Source organism: Onychomys torridus, chromosome 9 (assembly GCF_903995425.1).
Source record: "Onychomys torridus chromosome 9, mOncTor1.1, whole genome shotgun sequence".
NCBI lineage: Eukaryota > Metazoa > Chordata > Mammalia > Rodentia > Cricetidae > Onychomys > Onychomys torridus.
Window position 1 is genome coordinate 74,794,594 of NC_050451.1, and position 18,262 is coordinate 74,812,855.

General features: G+C 38.6%; 1 protein-coding gene across 1 annotated transcript in view; it reads right to left on the reverse strand.

Annotated features, from left to right (window-relative positions):
• Positions 1-18,262, reverse strand: part of Diaph3 (diaphanous related formin 3) — a 483,673-nt gene that overhangs the window by 113,758 nt on the left and 351,653 nt on the right. Inside the window, 2 exon segments of the mRNA XM_036199401.1 lie at positions 6,081-6,140; positions 6,664-6,759. Coding sequence (XP_036055294.1) covers positions 6,081-6,140; positions 6,664-6,759 — 156 coding nt within the window.

Here is an 18,262-nt window from a genome sequence, read left to right on the forward strand (position 1 = left end):
ATACTGAGGTATTTTAGTACAACAGCCCAAAGGATATTTAATTTTTTAAAAAAACTCTGAAATAAGAGACGCTCTATGCATGTAAACTACAACGTTTGGAATTATAGCTAAAATGACATTAATAATATACGGTTAATAAAAGATATGATGACAAAAGTTTAAAATAGCACATAGTAAGTTTAAATTTGTAGTTTGATACATATGTGTGTGTATTAGTTAGGGTTTTCAGAGTAATAGAACTTATAGAATGAATCTCTCTCTATATATATATAGAATGGATTTATTAGAATGAGTTACAGGCTGCAGTCCAGCTAATCCAACAATGGCTGGCTGTGAATGGAAAGTCCAAGAATCCAGTAGCTGCTCAGTCCACAAGTCCAGCTGTCTCAGCTGGTTTCTAATATACACTGGAATCCTGCAGAAGTAGGCTCTAATGCCAGTGAAGGGATGGACTTGCTAGCAAAGTGAGGGCAAGCAGGCAAAGAACAAAAGCTTCTTTCTTCCATGTACTTACATAGGCTTCCAGGAGAAAGTGTGGCCCAGATTAGATCTGGACTACAAGTGTGTCTTCTTCCCTTAAGATCCAGATTAAAAGTGGATCTTCCTTCTTCAAATTAAGCAAAAATACCTCACAGATGTATTCTCCATTTCTGGGTTTTAGTTAACAGATGTAGTCAAGTTTGCCACCAATAGCCATTACAAGTCTACCCCTTGTGAACTGACACATAATCATACCCCTGTATGTTGTGATTAATTTCCCAATGAAAACAATAACCAAGTCATAATAATGCTTAAGCAGTATATAAACATGCCACATACAATCACAAACTATTTATATATTTAACCAGGTCAATAATTATGCCTGATATAACTATCCCTTGTAAAACTGCAAACACATTATGAATTTAGAATAGGTGGCAATGTTCAGGAGATAATTCTTTTAGTATCTCAAACTTAAACATGATTGCTGTGGGATAATGTCCTTGTATACTGGTTTAATAAAACACTGATTGGCCAGTGGCCAGGCAGGAAGTATAGGCAGGGCAAGCAGACTAAAGGAATGCTGGGAAAAGGAAGAGCAGAGTCAGGAGTCGCCAACCAGACACAGAGGAAGAAAGATGTGAAGGCAGAATTGAGAAAATGTACCAAACCATGTGGCTAAACATAGATAAGAATTATGGGTTAATTTAAGTGTAAGAGCTAGTCAGTGATAAGCCTGAGCTAATGGCCAAGCAGTTAAAATTAATATAAGCTTCTGAGTGATTATTTTATAAAAGGTTGCAGGACTGTGGGTGAGAGATTTGTCCCGACCATGGGCCAGGCGGGACACAGGAAAGCTTGCAGCTACATATGATAACCATTGATATTCTCTTAATTGTTATTACATCACACAATAAGGAAACTGCAGAAAGAAAAAAACAAGTATCTGTACAAATGCATTAACAAAATATGACAGAAACACTCATGTCAATTATTATCCTCTTTTCTGCAACTGGTTATGCGGCATTAGCTGGTATTTATAACAACCTTCCTCTCCTATCCATCCTGTATTTCCTCTACCTTTGGCAAGCACCACAGCAGGTCAGGTCTTTGCCCATTCCTTCATTTTTGTTGGGTCTGTGCCCCTTGTTATCTTGCCTGGATTAGGCTGTTTTGGTTCCCACTGACTTTAATCACAGGGCACAGTAGCATCAAGAGATGCCTCAGTGTTGGGGATTTAGCTCAGTGGTAGAGTGCTTGCCTAGCAAGCGCAAGGCCCTGGGTTCGATCCTCAGCTCCAAAAAAAAAAAAAAAAAGCCTCAAACGATTCAAACGATCTCTTACACTCCAGACATGATCTTTCTTACCTCCATTATGGAGAAGCAATCCAAACACTGTTATTCCTTTCTTAGCCTGTTGTTTTATCAGCATTGGAAGCCCAAAGGGTCCAGGGGAAAGTTTGAGTTTCCAGTTGAATGGAATGTTTGTTGTGGCTTTGGGCAGAAGCACTACCCTCTCTGGAACCCAAATTTTTAGGCCAGCAGAACTGAAGGTCACAGGAACACAAAGTAAAAATTTTCCCAGTAGGTCACTAGGGATGATAATGAGTAGAACTGTGGATCTGTGGGTCTCGGCTATGGGAAAAACTGTAACTTATATTGGACTCTGAGTCAAAGCATATACCATCTTCTGGAGGATCTTGCCCCAGCCCTCCAGGCTGCTAGCTGGAATTGGTGCTGTAACTGTGTCTTCAAAAGGCCATTCTGCCTTTCTATCAAGCCAGCTGCTTCAGGATGGTGAGGAACATGATAAGACCACTGGATTCCATGATCGTGGGCCTACTGCCACACTTCCATGGCTATGAATTGGGTTCCTTGGTCACAAGCAATACTGTGTGGAATACCATGATGGTAAATAAGGCAGTCTAAGTCCACAGATAGTGGTTTTGGCAGAAGTATTATGTGCAGGAAAGGCAAATCCATAACCAGAATAAGTAGTATCTACTCCAGTAAGGACAAAGTGTTGTCTTTTCCATGGAGGAGTGGTCCTATGTAGTCAACCTGCCACAAAGTCACTGGCTGGTCACCCAGGGAACGGTGCCATCCATATCTGGGGCTCCTGTTCACTCAGCAAGCCAGGTCAGCCTTGGTGAGTGGAAGTCCACATTGTTGAGTGCATGCATAACCTGAATCACTGCCACCATGGCCACCTTTTTCATGGGCCCACTGGGCAATGACAAGGTTGGCTGGGGAAAGAGGTTGACTATACATGACAAAGTCATCCTATCTACTGGATTACTGAACTCTTCCTCAGCTGAAGACACCTTTTGATGAGCATTGATATGGGACACAAGTATCTTCCCCAGATGTCTTTCTCACCAATTTTTGCATCAGCAAATCCACTCCTTCACTGGCTTTAGAGCCTACTTCTTTAGGATTCCAGCATATACTGAAAGCTACCTGAGACATCCAGACTTGTGGACTGAGAAACTACTGGATTCTTGGACTTTCCCTTCACAGCTATTGTTGGATTAGCTGTACTGCAGCCTGTAAGTCATTCTAATAAATTTCATATATTATTCATTATATAAGTTCTGCTACTCTAGAGAACCCTGACTATGCATATAAAGATAAATCTCCAAGGTCTGGAACTATAGCTATGGTTTTAAGAAGATATTAACAAAAATGGCCAGTAAAAGATATGAAGACAAAAATTTAAAACAGCAGCTGATAAGACTAAATTTGTGGCTTGATACATATGTGTGTATATATGTATTTGTGGTTTGATACATATGCATGCATATATAGAGAGACATACATATGCACACACACATATGTATAATTTAAGTATGTTTATATATATGTAACCCACATCTTGTATGATACTTCTCAATAACATCTGTTTGTTAAAACTAATGTAGATGTTTCCATAGTGGTTTTATTAAAAGAAATAAGAAGTGGCCATCATTCCTGAAGAATGCTTTTGTAAAGCCAAAGACTAGCAAAACAGTGCTATCTAGTGGTTACAACTGCAAATGAGAGGCAAAGCACACCAGAGGCTGCAGAACCTCCCAGAGACTGAATCTCAGTAACTCTACATTCGGCCACAGGAGGAAACCAGGTGCACAGGAAGATATCGGGTCCTACATGGGAAGGCATCATAGTTCCTTTCAAGGTGGTATGGAAAACAGACTAGGAACTTGGACCTGACGTCACCGAGAAAAGATCCAATTTTGGCAGAATGTCTTTAAGGAGGCTATTACAAGTGTTTCATGGTTGATTAGTTTCAACTATGACCTGGAAAGAGGAATGTTGAGAAGTAAATACTTAGAAAGCATTCTGGCTACAGTAAGTTACTGGCTACAGAGCCAGTAACTCAGTTAATGTTTATTCTGTATTATTTATTATAATATGAATAGGCTACAAAACAATATAATTACAAAAAAAATCTTATAAATGAAAAATAAGTTATTTAGTCAACATCAACAAATATACTTGTATAAATGTAAATTTCTGGCATTGGTGCAAAGCATTTAGAAACAAATTAAAAAGTTAAATAGATTCAATGTTGCATTGCAATCTCAGTTCAGTTGTAGTAGTAATATTTGTAATGAAAACAAAGTACCTTTTGGAAAGAATATAGTTAACTCTAAAATATCATCTTATTATATAAACTATCTCAATCCTTTAGAAGCGAAAAGACTTGTCTGAAGTATACCTGGACTTTTCAATATCTAGCCTAAAAAGTTTTATGCTTATGCATATTATTCTCAAAGATAAGCTTGGTCATTTAGATTTATTTCACTTGGTCAGAAATGTGAAGGGGAAACAATAAATGTCAATATAAAATTGCTAGAGATAATTTAATTGATTATATTAATATTAGAAAAAAGAATTTTTGATTGTTGTGGTATATTTCTTTTGGCTGCTGTATAATTTCCTAGCATAATTGTCACAATAGCCCAAGCATTAAGATAGTACATATTAGCATTGTAAGATTGCAGTGTTCAGCAGCTTTTCTATAATGAACAGAAATACTACAGTTTATAAGCAATCACAGCCAAGTCATTATACCCCAGACATTTATTAACATTACAGTCACAGAAGGACTGAGTTCCCCAAGGCTGGTATACAAAGTTACCTTACACAGCTTTTGCCTTCATAGCATCTGAAATACGTATTTTAAATTATCCTTATGATGCTCTCATAGTAACCTCATAGTAAAATAATCACTGAGCTGAGTGGTGGTTTTGTGCCTTTTTCTTTTTCATGATTTGCAATGGGGGCTGAGTTGTAACTACAAAAGTTGTGCAGCAGCCAATGGAGATATGTTATTCTTTTTTCTAATATAATCAGTTAAACTGTCTTAGTGGTTTTATATTGAGATTTACTGCTTCCTCTTCATGTTTCTAACCAAGTAGAAATAAATTCAAGTGACTAAACTTATTTTTAAGAATAATGTGCATAAATATACAACTTTTATTAGTTAAAAAATGCTGAAGTACCTATATGTAATCAAAAAAAGAAGTGTGGTAGGAATTAGAGAATTTAATGATGGCCACAGGGCTGTCAGTAGCTCTGTCTTCCTGAGATGTTTTCAGCCTCTGTTGATTTGCATTTACTTCTCTGCTAAAGAAAATATCTCTAAAGTTCAAGTTGTTACTAGTCCCTAGACTTTCATCTATAGTTCTATAATCCATGATGGTGTAAGATCATAAGATAAGATTTGGAATTACTTAATACTCATAATGAACATCACTTATTCTATTTTTTTTTTTTTTGCCATTGTTAGAACAAGTAAAGGCAAATCAAAAGCCAAAGCATACTTTAAAAAGTTGAAAGATCTCTTTAAAATACTGTTACAGATTTTATCTTGATGGTTGTTTCTTCAGCATTTACTAAAAGTACTATGAATCAATACTAGGCAATCATCAAATTCCTGTGTTCTTTTACATTACTTCATTAATTATGTTAGATTACCTAGAAGCATGGCATACATTCCCTTAGTCCCATCTTAGAACTTATAGAAACTCTCAAAAGCTTCAAATAAAATTCATCGGGTAGGTTTTTTTGTCAAATCCAGCAAACTCTGATGACAAGCTTCCTGTGAGCCAATGGGACTCTCAAAAGATTGACATGCTTCTGATGGCAGAAGGTAAGCAGATCCAGTAACAGAGAACTCGACAGAACAGAGACGGAATGAGTAAGAGCAAATCCCCGTCAGATGGACTCCTTGTGGAGGCCAGCGCAAACGCAGGTGGGTAGATGACACGTGCACGAGACCTTTTCAAGGATTCAAGTCTTTGGTAAACATCAGAGATGAAGAGGATTCACTTCAATGTAGCAGTTGTGGCACCCTTCCATACTAACAAAACATTTACTTGCAACCTAATTAGAAAAACTGAAGAAACAACTCAAGGCAATAATGCAGTACTGAAAAGTGGATTCCCCAATCTCAGAGCAAAGACACACATCTACACATTTTTACTATCTTACATATACTGGAACCTGAGAACCTCAGTAGCAGCAGAGTAAAATCTACAGACCAGCAGGATAAAATCAGATAAGAATAACATGCAATTTATGCATAAAGTTTATTACCATGGTTACAAACTTTGAGAACAGGCCTCTGAGACATTGGACTGAGACTCTGCCGAATATCTGCTGAAAGAGAGAGAGAGAGAGAGAGAGAGAGAGAGAGAGAGAGAGAGAGATTGATTGATTGATTGATTTAATATAGAGGTATGTTCAACTTAAGAAGTAAAAGAGCATTACACGATTATTCCAAGCTTAGGTATTCTTTGAGACAATGCAATGTTTCAATGCCCTGAAATACTGAAATACTTGGAGCAGCAATGCTCTGACTTTTACTTCCAGTTTAACTGAGCTACAGCAAACTCCACTGGGACAATGTACATATGGTTCTTTAGATGAGACCTGTCACACTAATCAGGATTTTCTAGGATCAGTGCATTGATTTGTTAATGTGTTACTGACACCAGCCAACTGGAATGCATCTCCCTGTGACATCTGTCTCTGTAAGGGATTAAGCAAACTTCAGAAACTTAGAAACTATTGTGGCCCACAGCACTGTATTTGTGACATATGACTTTAAAAAGAATTAGGAAGAGAAACTGCTCTTCCCTGTGACCGTTCCCTAGAAAGAAACAAGTACAAAATTCACCTTTCGGCTTCGGTGTCCTTTTTCTTCTGTCGCGGAAGGCAGCCCCTGACTGCAAGGCCTCCAGCAGACTATCCATCACTCCTGTCTCGTCACCCTCTGTGAAAAGACATACAGGGAATTCCATCAGCTCTCAGGGTTACCAAAGCAATGTCAAAACACACATGCAAACCGGCAATGGTAATGGTAGAGAGGACAAGGACAGAATACCAGGAGTAAGCTAGGTATTCCAAAATAAGAAAGGCTCCAACTCTGTCACAAATCAACCATTGTTTAATAAAATTCATCTCACAGTGGTTGTGCTGCTGTCCACTAAAGAGGACAGGGCTTCACAGATGCAGTGTTCATAGACCAATGGTATGGTGAGTTTAAATGGAATGTGGTTCTGGTCAGATTGGTGTCTTGGGTTATCATAAATCATATTTCCTCTTGTAGAAATGAGTTATTTTGTAAGCATCAGACTAGATTCTAAATGTGACCAGGTGTGGTGCAGTGCTTCTACTGTACAGAAGCTGTGTCTGCCAAAACTTACTGTAGAAAATGAGATTTCCACGTGCACCTCTGTGAATGTGCATCTGGTATGTGTTTGTGTATGTACGTATGTAAGTATGTATGTGTGTATGTACATGTATCTGGACAACTGTCCTCTGGTTTGAAGTGACACATAACGATTGCAACAGACTTTTATAGAGTTTGTGAAAGTTATCTTTTACAGTTGAGATGGTAAACCCAGGGAGGCTTTCAAAAATTTAAAGGACTGTATTCCTCATATTATTAAAGTTGATATTCTGTATATAATTAACAAAGAATTTAGGTTCAGTGCCAATTCTGTTTAGAAAGGCAGACTATTCAGCATATACATAGGTATTTATAGTTACCAATATTGAATATTAGTGAAAACAGGAAGAAGAAGATGCTTCAAAGAAGCTACTTGTCCATTTCTGCATCAAGGAACACTAAAGACTCATTTATCCCTGAAAAAGAGGTTATTTGCTCGCTTTCTCTGCTGAACTGTGTACCTAGTGTAAAAGCACATCGACCAGAAAGGAAACTATTTTCCTAAGAACTTTTTTACGCTTTTCCCCCTTTTAGAGACACAATCTCTTTATGGAGAACTGTTGACACGTGAATGTGGTAGAGTATAAAAACCACACTCATTTACAGTTTATAAACAGATACATACATATAAATATGGATCAGCTGCTTTTCCATCTGTTTCTACTTCACATTTTTAGAAGAGAACTAAACCTTGGAGGTGTTATCAGAAATGGTGGGGGAGAAGCTGAGTATTTGGAGTATTGTCGATTTACACATAAATTTAATTCTAAAGCATTTCAATGTCTACTTTAAAGTACATTAAATATGTCAATTAAATAACTACCTACCTAATCTTTAAAAATTTACACTCACATTTAACTATATTTTTTCTAAATATAAACCCATATATTATTAAACATTTAAGGTAGTAAAAGTAAACATTTAAATAAACAAAATCATTTTTTTTTCCTTTTTGCTTATGTTTGCTTGCAAAAGAAGATCAGGGAGGAAAAAAATAGGAAATTGGTTTAGGGGGAAGGAAATGAGGAGAAAATTAAATATAAAATGGTGTTTGTTTTGCTCCTGGATTGTGAACAGTTATGACGAACTGAATACGGCTGGCTGCTAGATTACACTGTGTCAATGTTAAGTTACTGGTGGCTGCTGCTTGCATTATGGCCAGTTAGGCTGATCCTGCCGGTCCCTGCAGACAGATGCTGACATGCTTAGGCTCATGAGGCGACTTAACAGCGCTGCAGTCTCTGTTTCAACTTTGAACATGCAGCTCTCTATAAAGTGTCTCTCCCACTTTCTTTCCAAGCTTGTTCCTACCACTTCTTCAAGACAGAAACTGAGACCATCTGAGACCATGCCCTATTCCATGTGTGCTAGCTCAGTGCATATGGCACATATCACAACATGTCCTTTCCAAAGTTGCACTGCTTCCTAAACTATAATCAGACAAGTAGCTCCTGGAAGACAGGGATAGCTGATTCCCTTTATCTTTTTTTGTTTGTTTTGAGACAGGATTTTTCTGTGTAGCCCTGGCTGTCCTGGAACTCACTCTGTAGACCAGGCTGGTCATGAACACACAGAGATCCACCTGCCTCTGCCTCCCAAGTACTGTAATTAAAGGTGTGTGCCACCACTGCCTGGTTTTATTCATTTATTTTTTGAATAGGTAGCAAACTCCAATTGTTTCATAGAAATCAATTGTCTATTCTACGATCTTTGCTTATGTCATAAACCATGTCTCACATCCTTGCTAAAGAACCTCTGATTTGAAGTGTAAATAGACTCTTGTGCAAGTCAACTCTATTTCTGTCAAATACAGTTAATGTAGAAGATGGAAGGACATAAGGAGGGAAATTATGCAACACACGTTTACCTGGTATATGGGAATCTGCACTGGGACATCACTATGCACTTAAGATACTTAGGTTCTAAGGATTAACAAGAAATCTCTTCTGTTCTCAGAAGCAGAAGACTGACTTAAACATGAAAGGATGGAAGCTATTAGAGGAAACACGTGCTCGGCAGAAGAAACAGATACAGAGGTAAATGTATAAAATCAAAAGTCTAAAAAAAGTTTAATTGCTTTATATATACATGTTTCTGCTACAAACCTAGGAAATAAAGCCAATTTATATGAAAACCACAGCTTTCTTTATTTTTTGAAAACTATTAGAAGAAATAACTACCTGAAAGAGTGCCCCAGACCTGAATAACATATTGCCTCCCTTAATTTGTAAATGCAGTTTTGAAAATGGCCGTGTTGAAGGAAATGGGGAAAGGCAAGACTGGGAGGAGCTATTTGCAAAGTAGACTCAACAGGGGAGGATGGGATGAAGGGAGAGCTGCTGAGGGACATGCCTGAGGTCTCTGGTGCCCATGTATGGAGGAAGATAAAGTACGGGGAGAATTCGGATTTGGTGGGTTATAATGGTCAGGGAAGGGAATGCCCTCTTGTGGGAGATTTCAGCAGTGACCACCAGACAGGGCCAGAGCCTGAGAAAGGCCCTGAAAAGCACAAGAATAAGACAGTACCTGCAATGGCTTGTGGGACCCTGGAGTACCATGGTCAGGAGAGGTAGCATTTGCAGAGACACATCAACATAAAGCGTGGGAGCCTTGGCACATAGGCTATTTTCTTCAGCCAAGACTGAACACTAAAATTTCATACACCCAGGAAGAATACATCCTAAAAGTTTCCTGATGGCTAAAAAGAGGTAAACAAATCCAAGGAGCTTACAAAGGAAACAACTGAGAATGGGACTAAACTTCTCAATGGCATACTGAACTTCAAAAGACAGGCGGTAAATAATTTCCAGCTTCTGAAGAGATGTGATTTCCAGTGAAGCAGTGGTTCTGTTGCCAGCAAGGTGGGGACAGAAACTTGCCATGCTCAGATGTGCCATCACCTAGACCTGATTTCTTAGAGACAGGAACTGTGTTATATGGTTTGGATCTAACAAATCCCCAGAGGCCATATGCCAAAAGCTTGATGGATCTGCCTCTGGGGAAGTGCCTGGCTTATGAAAGCTCAATAGATCAATCCTCCGATGAGACATTTAATGGACCATTGAGAGGACTATTGATAGATGCCTAGTGGGTGCAATCTTGTTGCTTTGAGGTGTGCCCTTGGGGCCAACAACCTGCTCTGTGGCTTCCTTTGCTCTAGGTTTCTGGTCACCATGACATGAGCATTGATGGATCCACCCTGACCCTGAAGTAGTTCTGCTTTACCGTGGCCTGGAAACAATGGAACCAGTTGATAATGGGCAAAAATCTCTACAACTGCATGCCAAACTGAAGAGTCTCCCGTGTAACTTGGAGATTTTGTCAAAGCAACAGAAGACTAACTGACACATTGTGCTCCTGCAAAATAAGGGAGGAAAGTGAAATCAAAACAGAAATCAAAACGGGGGCAAGGAGTGGGACATGGGATCCAGGAAAAGGGAGAAGACACACAGCGAATTATAGAGAACCCCAGGACTCCCAGAATCTAGACCCAGGGCAGCCATGAGTTGTAGGAGGAAACAAACTATGTGAAGAAAACAGAACTTAAGATCTGATGTCTGACCATTTGAAAAGCCAATTGTGGATGTTTATACTGATCTATTATAACAAGTATAAGAACCCAGCAACAGATATACACAAATCTTTAGTACTTTTTTTTTTAAAGTTTGCAATAATTTAAGAATTAACAATGTAATAATCCCTATAATCTGAATGCTGGTATACCACTCAAATATGCAAATAGCAACTTAATCCTTAGGAGGCAGGGCTGTTATGAAGTTATTAAATCATGAGGAGAAGCTCAATGGATGGGGGAGCTGGTCACCCCCTCCACCACCATATAGGTTGAAAGGAACAAGGTATTATTTGTGCACAGGAGAATGAGCCCTTTACAAAACCAGAATTCATTGAAGCCCTGATTTTAGACATCTTCAAGAATCATGAGCCAATACATCTCTCTTGAATACAAATTACCATATATAAGGCTTTATTTTATTTTATTTTATTTTTTTTGTAGCAGCAAAATATACTAAGGAGATAAGGACTATTTAGAAAGTGGCAATTTTATACACATTGGCTCTTCTGATGACCACAAATCATGCTGTAATTATACCAAAAGATAACAGGGCAAAGGGGTTGTAGCATGTCAGCTGAGCACTGGGCTCAACCTCAGGGGTAGGAGGTGGGGGACAACTCGTGGCCCAGAGGCTTCCTGGACACCCACACCTTAAAGCAATGGCATGGAGAGTAGCAGAGCTCCTGAAGAGGGAGGCCTACTGGCTGGCTGGCAGAGCCATACCAGCAGGGTTTCATGGGGGGATAATGGACCACCTCGAGAAGTGAGATATGAATAGGAAGAGGGCAGAGGGCTAGAGGTGAAGAAGGCAGTGTCAGAGGGGCAGCTTGCTGAGTGCCAGCTGGGCCATGCTGACGAGTCTGGAAAATGTCTTTATGTGAGTGATGATCTACTTAATCTCAAAATCATGTAGTCATATTTCTACCCAGAAATGCACACTGAGCGAGAGACATCTCATGGCAAGGCAAAAAAAAGGAGACATGTTTTGGGATTTAAATGAACTAGTAGTGCTGACAGTAGGAGACGAGAATGAAGAACAGACAATTCTTGATCTACATGCAAGGGCTATTATAAATAAAGAGGAGGTTGATTTCCAGCTGTCTGGCTTGGGATACTCGATGTAGGTGGATAGCATTCACCAAACACAGGAACATCTTTGGTAATAAAAGGAATTGAGCCTAGAAAGGAGTTCAGTTTTGGAGGGGCTTGAGATATCATGAGGTAATTGTTATTTAAAAATGATTGAAGATGCCTAGGCGGTTAATGTATTCACAGGGCTAAAACTCAGGGCATGAAGTTGCCTAGTTGATTTAATTTACAAGGACACAGTTTCCACCATAACCATAGAAAAGAGTAAGTATAGAGGAGTGGCAGTATGTAGGTTTTTAGTATAAACATTTTAGATGTGAACACTGGTCCTCTGCAAATCAGTGAACGTTCTCTTCATCCTCTCTCCATTCCCACTGACCCCCAACTCTCCAATGGGAAGAAAGGCATCCAACTTCATGAAGTTAAGTAGGCACCATAGGAGATCAGTAACTGCCAGTGCTCTGCAGAGTGCCCAGCACATAGCTAGAACCTACTAATAGCTAATTTTTGTTCAGTGGTTATTGACACTATGGTAAGGTGAGAGCCCATTTAAAGAGTGTGCAGAGGAGAGCTGAGGGGAAATCAGAGAGGCAACTCACGTGGAAACAGGGCTAGAGGAGGCAGGGAAGGTTCTCACTCTGGGGCCATTTTCTGCTGCTTGCAGTGTGTGTGCTATGTAGCTTTTTAAAAAAACTTCCCATTGTTTTATGACCTACATTCTTTAAGTCTCCCAATGTTTGAATGGTTTTAGGGGAAGTAAGTGATACAATGATTAAAGCCAGGCATTAACACGGGAATAGAGGGATGGAAAGCCCAGTCTCTTAAAGAACTGTTTAAAGTGTGCTGCTAATACACAGAATTCACAGGCTCAAGTTTAACCCAACCTTCCAGAAGAAAAAAAATACACGGCTGTTACTCTAACATGGTTACATGAATTACTGTGCTATGCAGTTGGTTACAGAGGGATTATATGGCTTTTCGTGGTAAGTATTTCAGCCCTTAACCATCTAGACATAAAGCAGAAAATACTACTTAAACCAGACAGCAAAAAGGCAGGAATAACTTCAAACAAAATCTCTGAACTTGTTTTAATACAGAGGTGATACTGAAAATCTGAGTCAAGGGATGGAGCCAGTTGTCTTTGGGACTACCAGACAAAGTCCTTCTCTTTCGGTACTGCAAGTGACCACACAGACCCAAAATAAACAGACTGAGGGGAAAATAGACTATAGTAGTTTCAAAGTTCCATTTTTTCTTTTCCTATACTCATTGTTTGGCTAACTTGAACAGGTTGTAAATTAGAAATAAAAATTGTAGCCCTTTTAATTGCAAAGAAAGTCCCTTTCATCCTGAAATAGACCATTACAAAGAATCAATTCTTGTGTTTTGGTTTCAGTTCCCATTCCGACCATCTCTCTATGCCTTCTCACGACTATGAGATGGGCTCTGTAATAGAATTTTCCTTAGCAAGCTATTGTCAGAATTGAGTTAACCTGGATAAAGTGTGAAGACAGTGTCTCCCATGTGGTAAGGCAAGATACACATTAGCTTTTATTACATTTAACACTGTGCCTATCCTTGTTCCAACTGATTGGGCCATAACAAATCCATTCTCACCCATCTCCTCTCTCCTTGTTCACTTTAACTAGAAAGGCTAGAAGAGCTAAAAACAAGAAACAATCACCACCACCCCCAACTTCTCCAGTCTCCCTGGCAGCAAAGGTAGCATAGCCATAAGATGTACTGCTGAGCAACGAGGCACAGCAGACATCTGTGAGGTTTCTCAACATAAACAGAGTACATATGTCCATAACTATTATCCCATTTCTCACGAACTGGAATTGCAGCAGCTATACCTGCAACTGTAAAATGCTGCCCCCTTTTGGCTGTCAGAACCATGAACACTAATCATAGGGCAGTGGCTTTAGTTACTCTGGGCAATTCATAAGAATACTTGCAAAGCTAAGTGAAAAATATTTTACAGATACAATGAAATGTGTACAATCACCATATAATAGATGACATCTTACCTAGATTTGAATTTTAAAAATTTCATGACTTACAGTAAGATTGCAGAGATTATATTAATAAAAGGATTGTTCTATTTAAAACGTTTTATATTTATTTGCTGAAGGTGTGACTGTGGGTATAGATATACAGAAGTCAGAGGACAACTTGCAAGAGTCAGTTCTCTCTTCTATTATGTGGGTTATAGCGATCACACTCATTTAGTGTGGCTTACTGTCAAGTGCCTTAACATAACCATATTGCTGGCTCAAATAAAGGATCATTATGTGTGCTTTTGTGTCTCAATAACAAAAAGTCATTCTTGGATGTTACAGATACATATGAATACCCAGGAAAAATAGTAATATAAATATTGACACCAAAAATGCTGCAGATCATGCAGTTAGGAAGAGGGCATATGCCCACAATCTCAGCACTGGGGAAGCTGAGGCAGGAAGGTGAGGAATCTGAAACCTGCTGTGGATATCGCTCTGTGTAAATAAATTTCTGATTGGCCAGTGGCCAGGCAGGAAGTATAGGCGGGACAAGAGAGAAGAGAATTCTGGAAAGTAGAAGGCTGGAGAGAGACACCGCCAGCCGCCGCCATGAGAAGCAACATGTAAAGACATTGGTAAGCCACAAGGCATGTGGCAAAGTATAGACTAACAGAAATGGGTTAATTTAAGATAGAAAAAGCAGATAACAAGAAGCCTGCCACGGCCATACAGTTTGTAAACAATGTAAGTTTCTGTATGCTTTCTTGGTTGGGTCTGAGCGATTGTGGGACTGGCTGGTAAGAGAGATTTGTCCTGACTGGGTCAGGCAGGAAAACTCTAACTACAGAAACCAGTGTGGGTTATATAGTATGGTGGTTTGAACAGGAATGGCCCCCATAGATTCATGTGTTTGAATGCTTGGCACATAGGGAGTGGCACTATTAGGAGGTCTGGCTTTGTTGGAAGAAGTATGTGACTGTGGGGGTAGGATTTGAGGTTTCATATGCACTAGCTACACCCAGTGTGGCACAGTCTTCTGCTGCCTGTGGAATAAGATGTAGAACTCACAGCTCCTTCTCTTGAACCATGTCTGCCTGCATGCTGCCATGCTTCTCACCAGAACTATAATGGACTAAACCTCTGAAACTGTAAGAAAGCCCCAATTAAATTTTTTCCTTTATAAGGCTGATGTGTAAAATTAAAACACAAATATAATAATAATAATAATAATAATAATAATAACAATAATAAAAGAGTTTCCATGGTTATTGTGTCTCTTCATAGCAATAGAAAATGTAAGACATAATAAGAGCATACTTAAAAAAAAAATCCTAAAATGGTCCATGAACTTAAGGGAGTAAGATGGATGGAAAGATTGTAAAAGGCAGAGGATTAGGAAGTTTGCTTTGAGATTATGTCTCCGAGTAATGTCAGAAGCTACATCATAAAGTCTCACTAACATGACTTCCTAAATAAGGACAACAAATAGACATGCAAAGTGGTTTAGGGAAAACCGTCCAGGCCTCCACCATACACAAAGAATTACAGGCAGCTAAGGAATATTGAGAGCAGAAGAAATCGTCTTTCCCAGGGAACAGCACACCACTGGCTATTCAATAGCAAACGGTCATCCCTAAAAACACATATACAAGCAACGTAATATAGACCTGAACAAGTTGTATTTAGGAATATATATTTAAATACATATATGTATGTAAGAGTTATTAATAGAAAAGGCCATCAGTTTGAAAAAGAGCAAGGGTATATGGTAGAGTATGGAGAGAGGAAAGGGAAGAAGAAGTGATTTGATTATATTATAATGTTAAAAAAATAAATAAACAAAAATGAAACAAAACTCTACTAAACCTATATAAGTACACAGGCTGATGCAGAACATTCATATGAGAACAGTGACCCAAGTCATGTAATGTTACTTCTAATTTCTAAATTTAGGATCCTTTAGGCACTACAGTTTTTTTGTTTACTGTACATAAATATTTAATAACTGTCTTCTGAATATTTTAAAGTAACACTTTCTCATTTTTCAAAACTAAAAAAAATCAGTTTAAAATTCCTTTTAAAAGTTACCTCTCTACTTATTAGATTCTCTACTGAAATCACAAAAGCATGAATATTTCTGGACTATAAACATATTACAGCCTAAGCACTCATATGACTGATGTATAAATTTGTAATTATTAAGTATTACATCAAGAAATTAGTTTGGTCACATTAAATAGGTATAAAATCTAAAAATTCTTCCAGGTACATAAGTCATCTCTCATCAAAGAAATCTCTATCACTAAACAGACCATCACAAAAAATCACAACTGGACACATGCAGAAACCAACAGATTGTGAGGAACTCAGACTAGTAGATACATCTCTGAAAACGGGGCAAAAAGATCGTAAGAGCTAGAATACCAGGAAGTCTGCTGTGAAACAGTCTTTCCTAGAAATACCAAAAAAACCTCAAACAAACCAAAAAAACAAAAATCAAGACCAGAACAATGGCAATATCAATGGATCTATTAACATATAAGGTAGAAATTCTGTGGGGTCCCAGCCTTGAACAAAGAACTAGAGGCAACTAATTCCTGATGGGAGGAAAATTAGCCTCTCCCAGAGATGAGCCCTTGATGGGCTTTCCAATGCAAAGTAGTCAGCATTAAAAGCATATACACACCACCAACAAAAATGGACTCAGTCAGTAGGTTTGTATATGCTTATGCATACAAGTAAACACACACAAAGCAACAATAATCAAAGAAAAAGCAGATACCAACTTAAGCATTGAGGAGGACATGGGAAGGAGTTAGAAGAGGGTGGTCGGAAGGGGCTGGAGGAACGAAAGGGAGGTAGGTAGGATATGTAGTTCTATGCTATTAAAAACATACTAAAAATAAAATAAAAAAGTCTTCTCCAGGTAAGACAGACTTTCTAATGGTGTTTTCTCAGATCTCTTGCCCCCACAAGTATATCTGACTGGATGGGTTGTGAGTGGAAGTAAGAGCAGAAGTTCTGTGGTCAAGCGACTTTGGATAGCAACGTTTCACATGTATTAGTCCAGGTGACTGCTATCAAATGCACATGAAAAGTCCATTCATGCCAAAAGCAGCATTTCAATTAGCAGAGGATAAGACATCCAGTAATTACTATACTGACAGCAATCTGTTCACCTTGCAGATAACATCAAAATAAATTTCAAGTTAGACCAAACATTTCAACTCTAAAAGACGAATCTGTAAAAAAACAGAGCAGATAAGAGGGGAAAAAAATACATTTTCATTAGTTCTAGAATGTGAAGATCTTCAAAGAAAACCCCAGAACTCAAGTCATATAAATATCTAAAACTTGAAAGAAAGAAGTCTGCATATGCACAGTAAAGGGTAAACTGGGAATATATTTGAAATACAGGTACTCCCTAGAATTGAATGTCATAAAAACAGATGCAACTCAGTAAGAAAATGGCCAGTACACAGGCAGATAATATATTCAAGGAACCATCCTTTATAGTTTGTAACCTGTAAAACCTCAGAATTCACAGGTTGAATTCCTAATACCCAAAGTAATGGGAGGGAGGTGGAGCATTGAGAAGAGATCAGATCTTGAGATAAGGGCCTCAAGAAAAATTCTGGAGAGCTGGCTTTGTGAGTGCCACTGGGAAGCACAGTCGGAAGACATCACTGTAGACCAGGCAACAAGTGCTTCCCAGCCATGGAATCTGGGGCAGCCTTGATCTTACAGTACCCTGATTCCAGAACTCTGAGAAGTGAATTTCCGTACCTAACATGTTTCTGAATTAGGGTACTTCATTTTAGGAACCTAAATGGAGACTCCATACATAGGTGAACACCTCCCTCCACCTTCTTCATAATTAAAGGTATTCTAAATAATTCAGTATAAGATCATTTTCATGTATCTATAAGGTAATGGTTAAAATGTAAGACACATGGATATTAGAAGCGTCAGGGCTGAGGACAAATCAATATTAGAAAGTGTCGGGGCAAGGCAAGGCTGTAGTAATGACCCAGTGATCAAGAGCACTGGTTGTTCTTCCAGAGCATTCAAGGTTCAATTTCCAGCATCCATATTGAGCTCATAACCACCTGTAGCTCTAGCTTCAGGGGTTCCAACACCCTCTTCTGGCCCTCATGAACCAGGCATGCATATGATACATGCAGTCAAAACTCTCAACACATCAAACTTAAAAAATTCTTTTTTTAAAAATAGAATTTCTTGGAAAAGCAGGTCACTTTATTCATTGCTGGTATTAGTGAAAATTAAAAAAAAAATGAATGCAATCTCTTTGAAAATTTAACAATGTTTATCAGAAGCATTGCTATATGAAAGATTTTCTGTAAAAAAATATCCTACA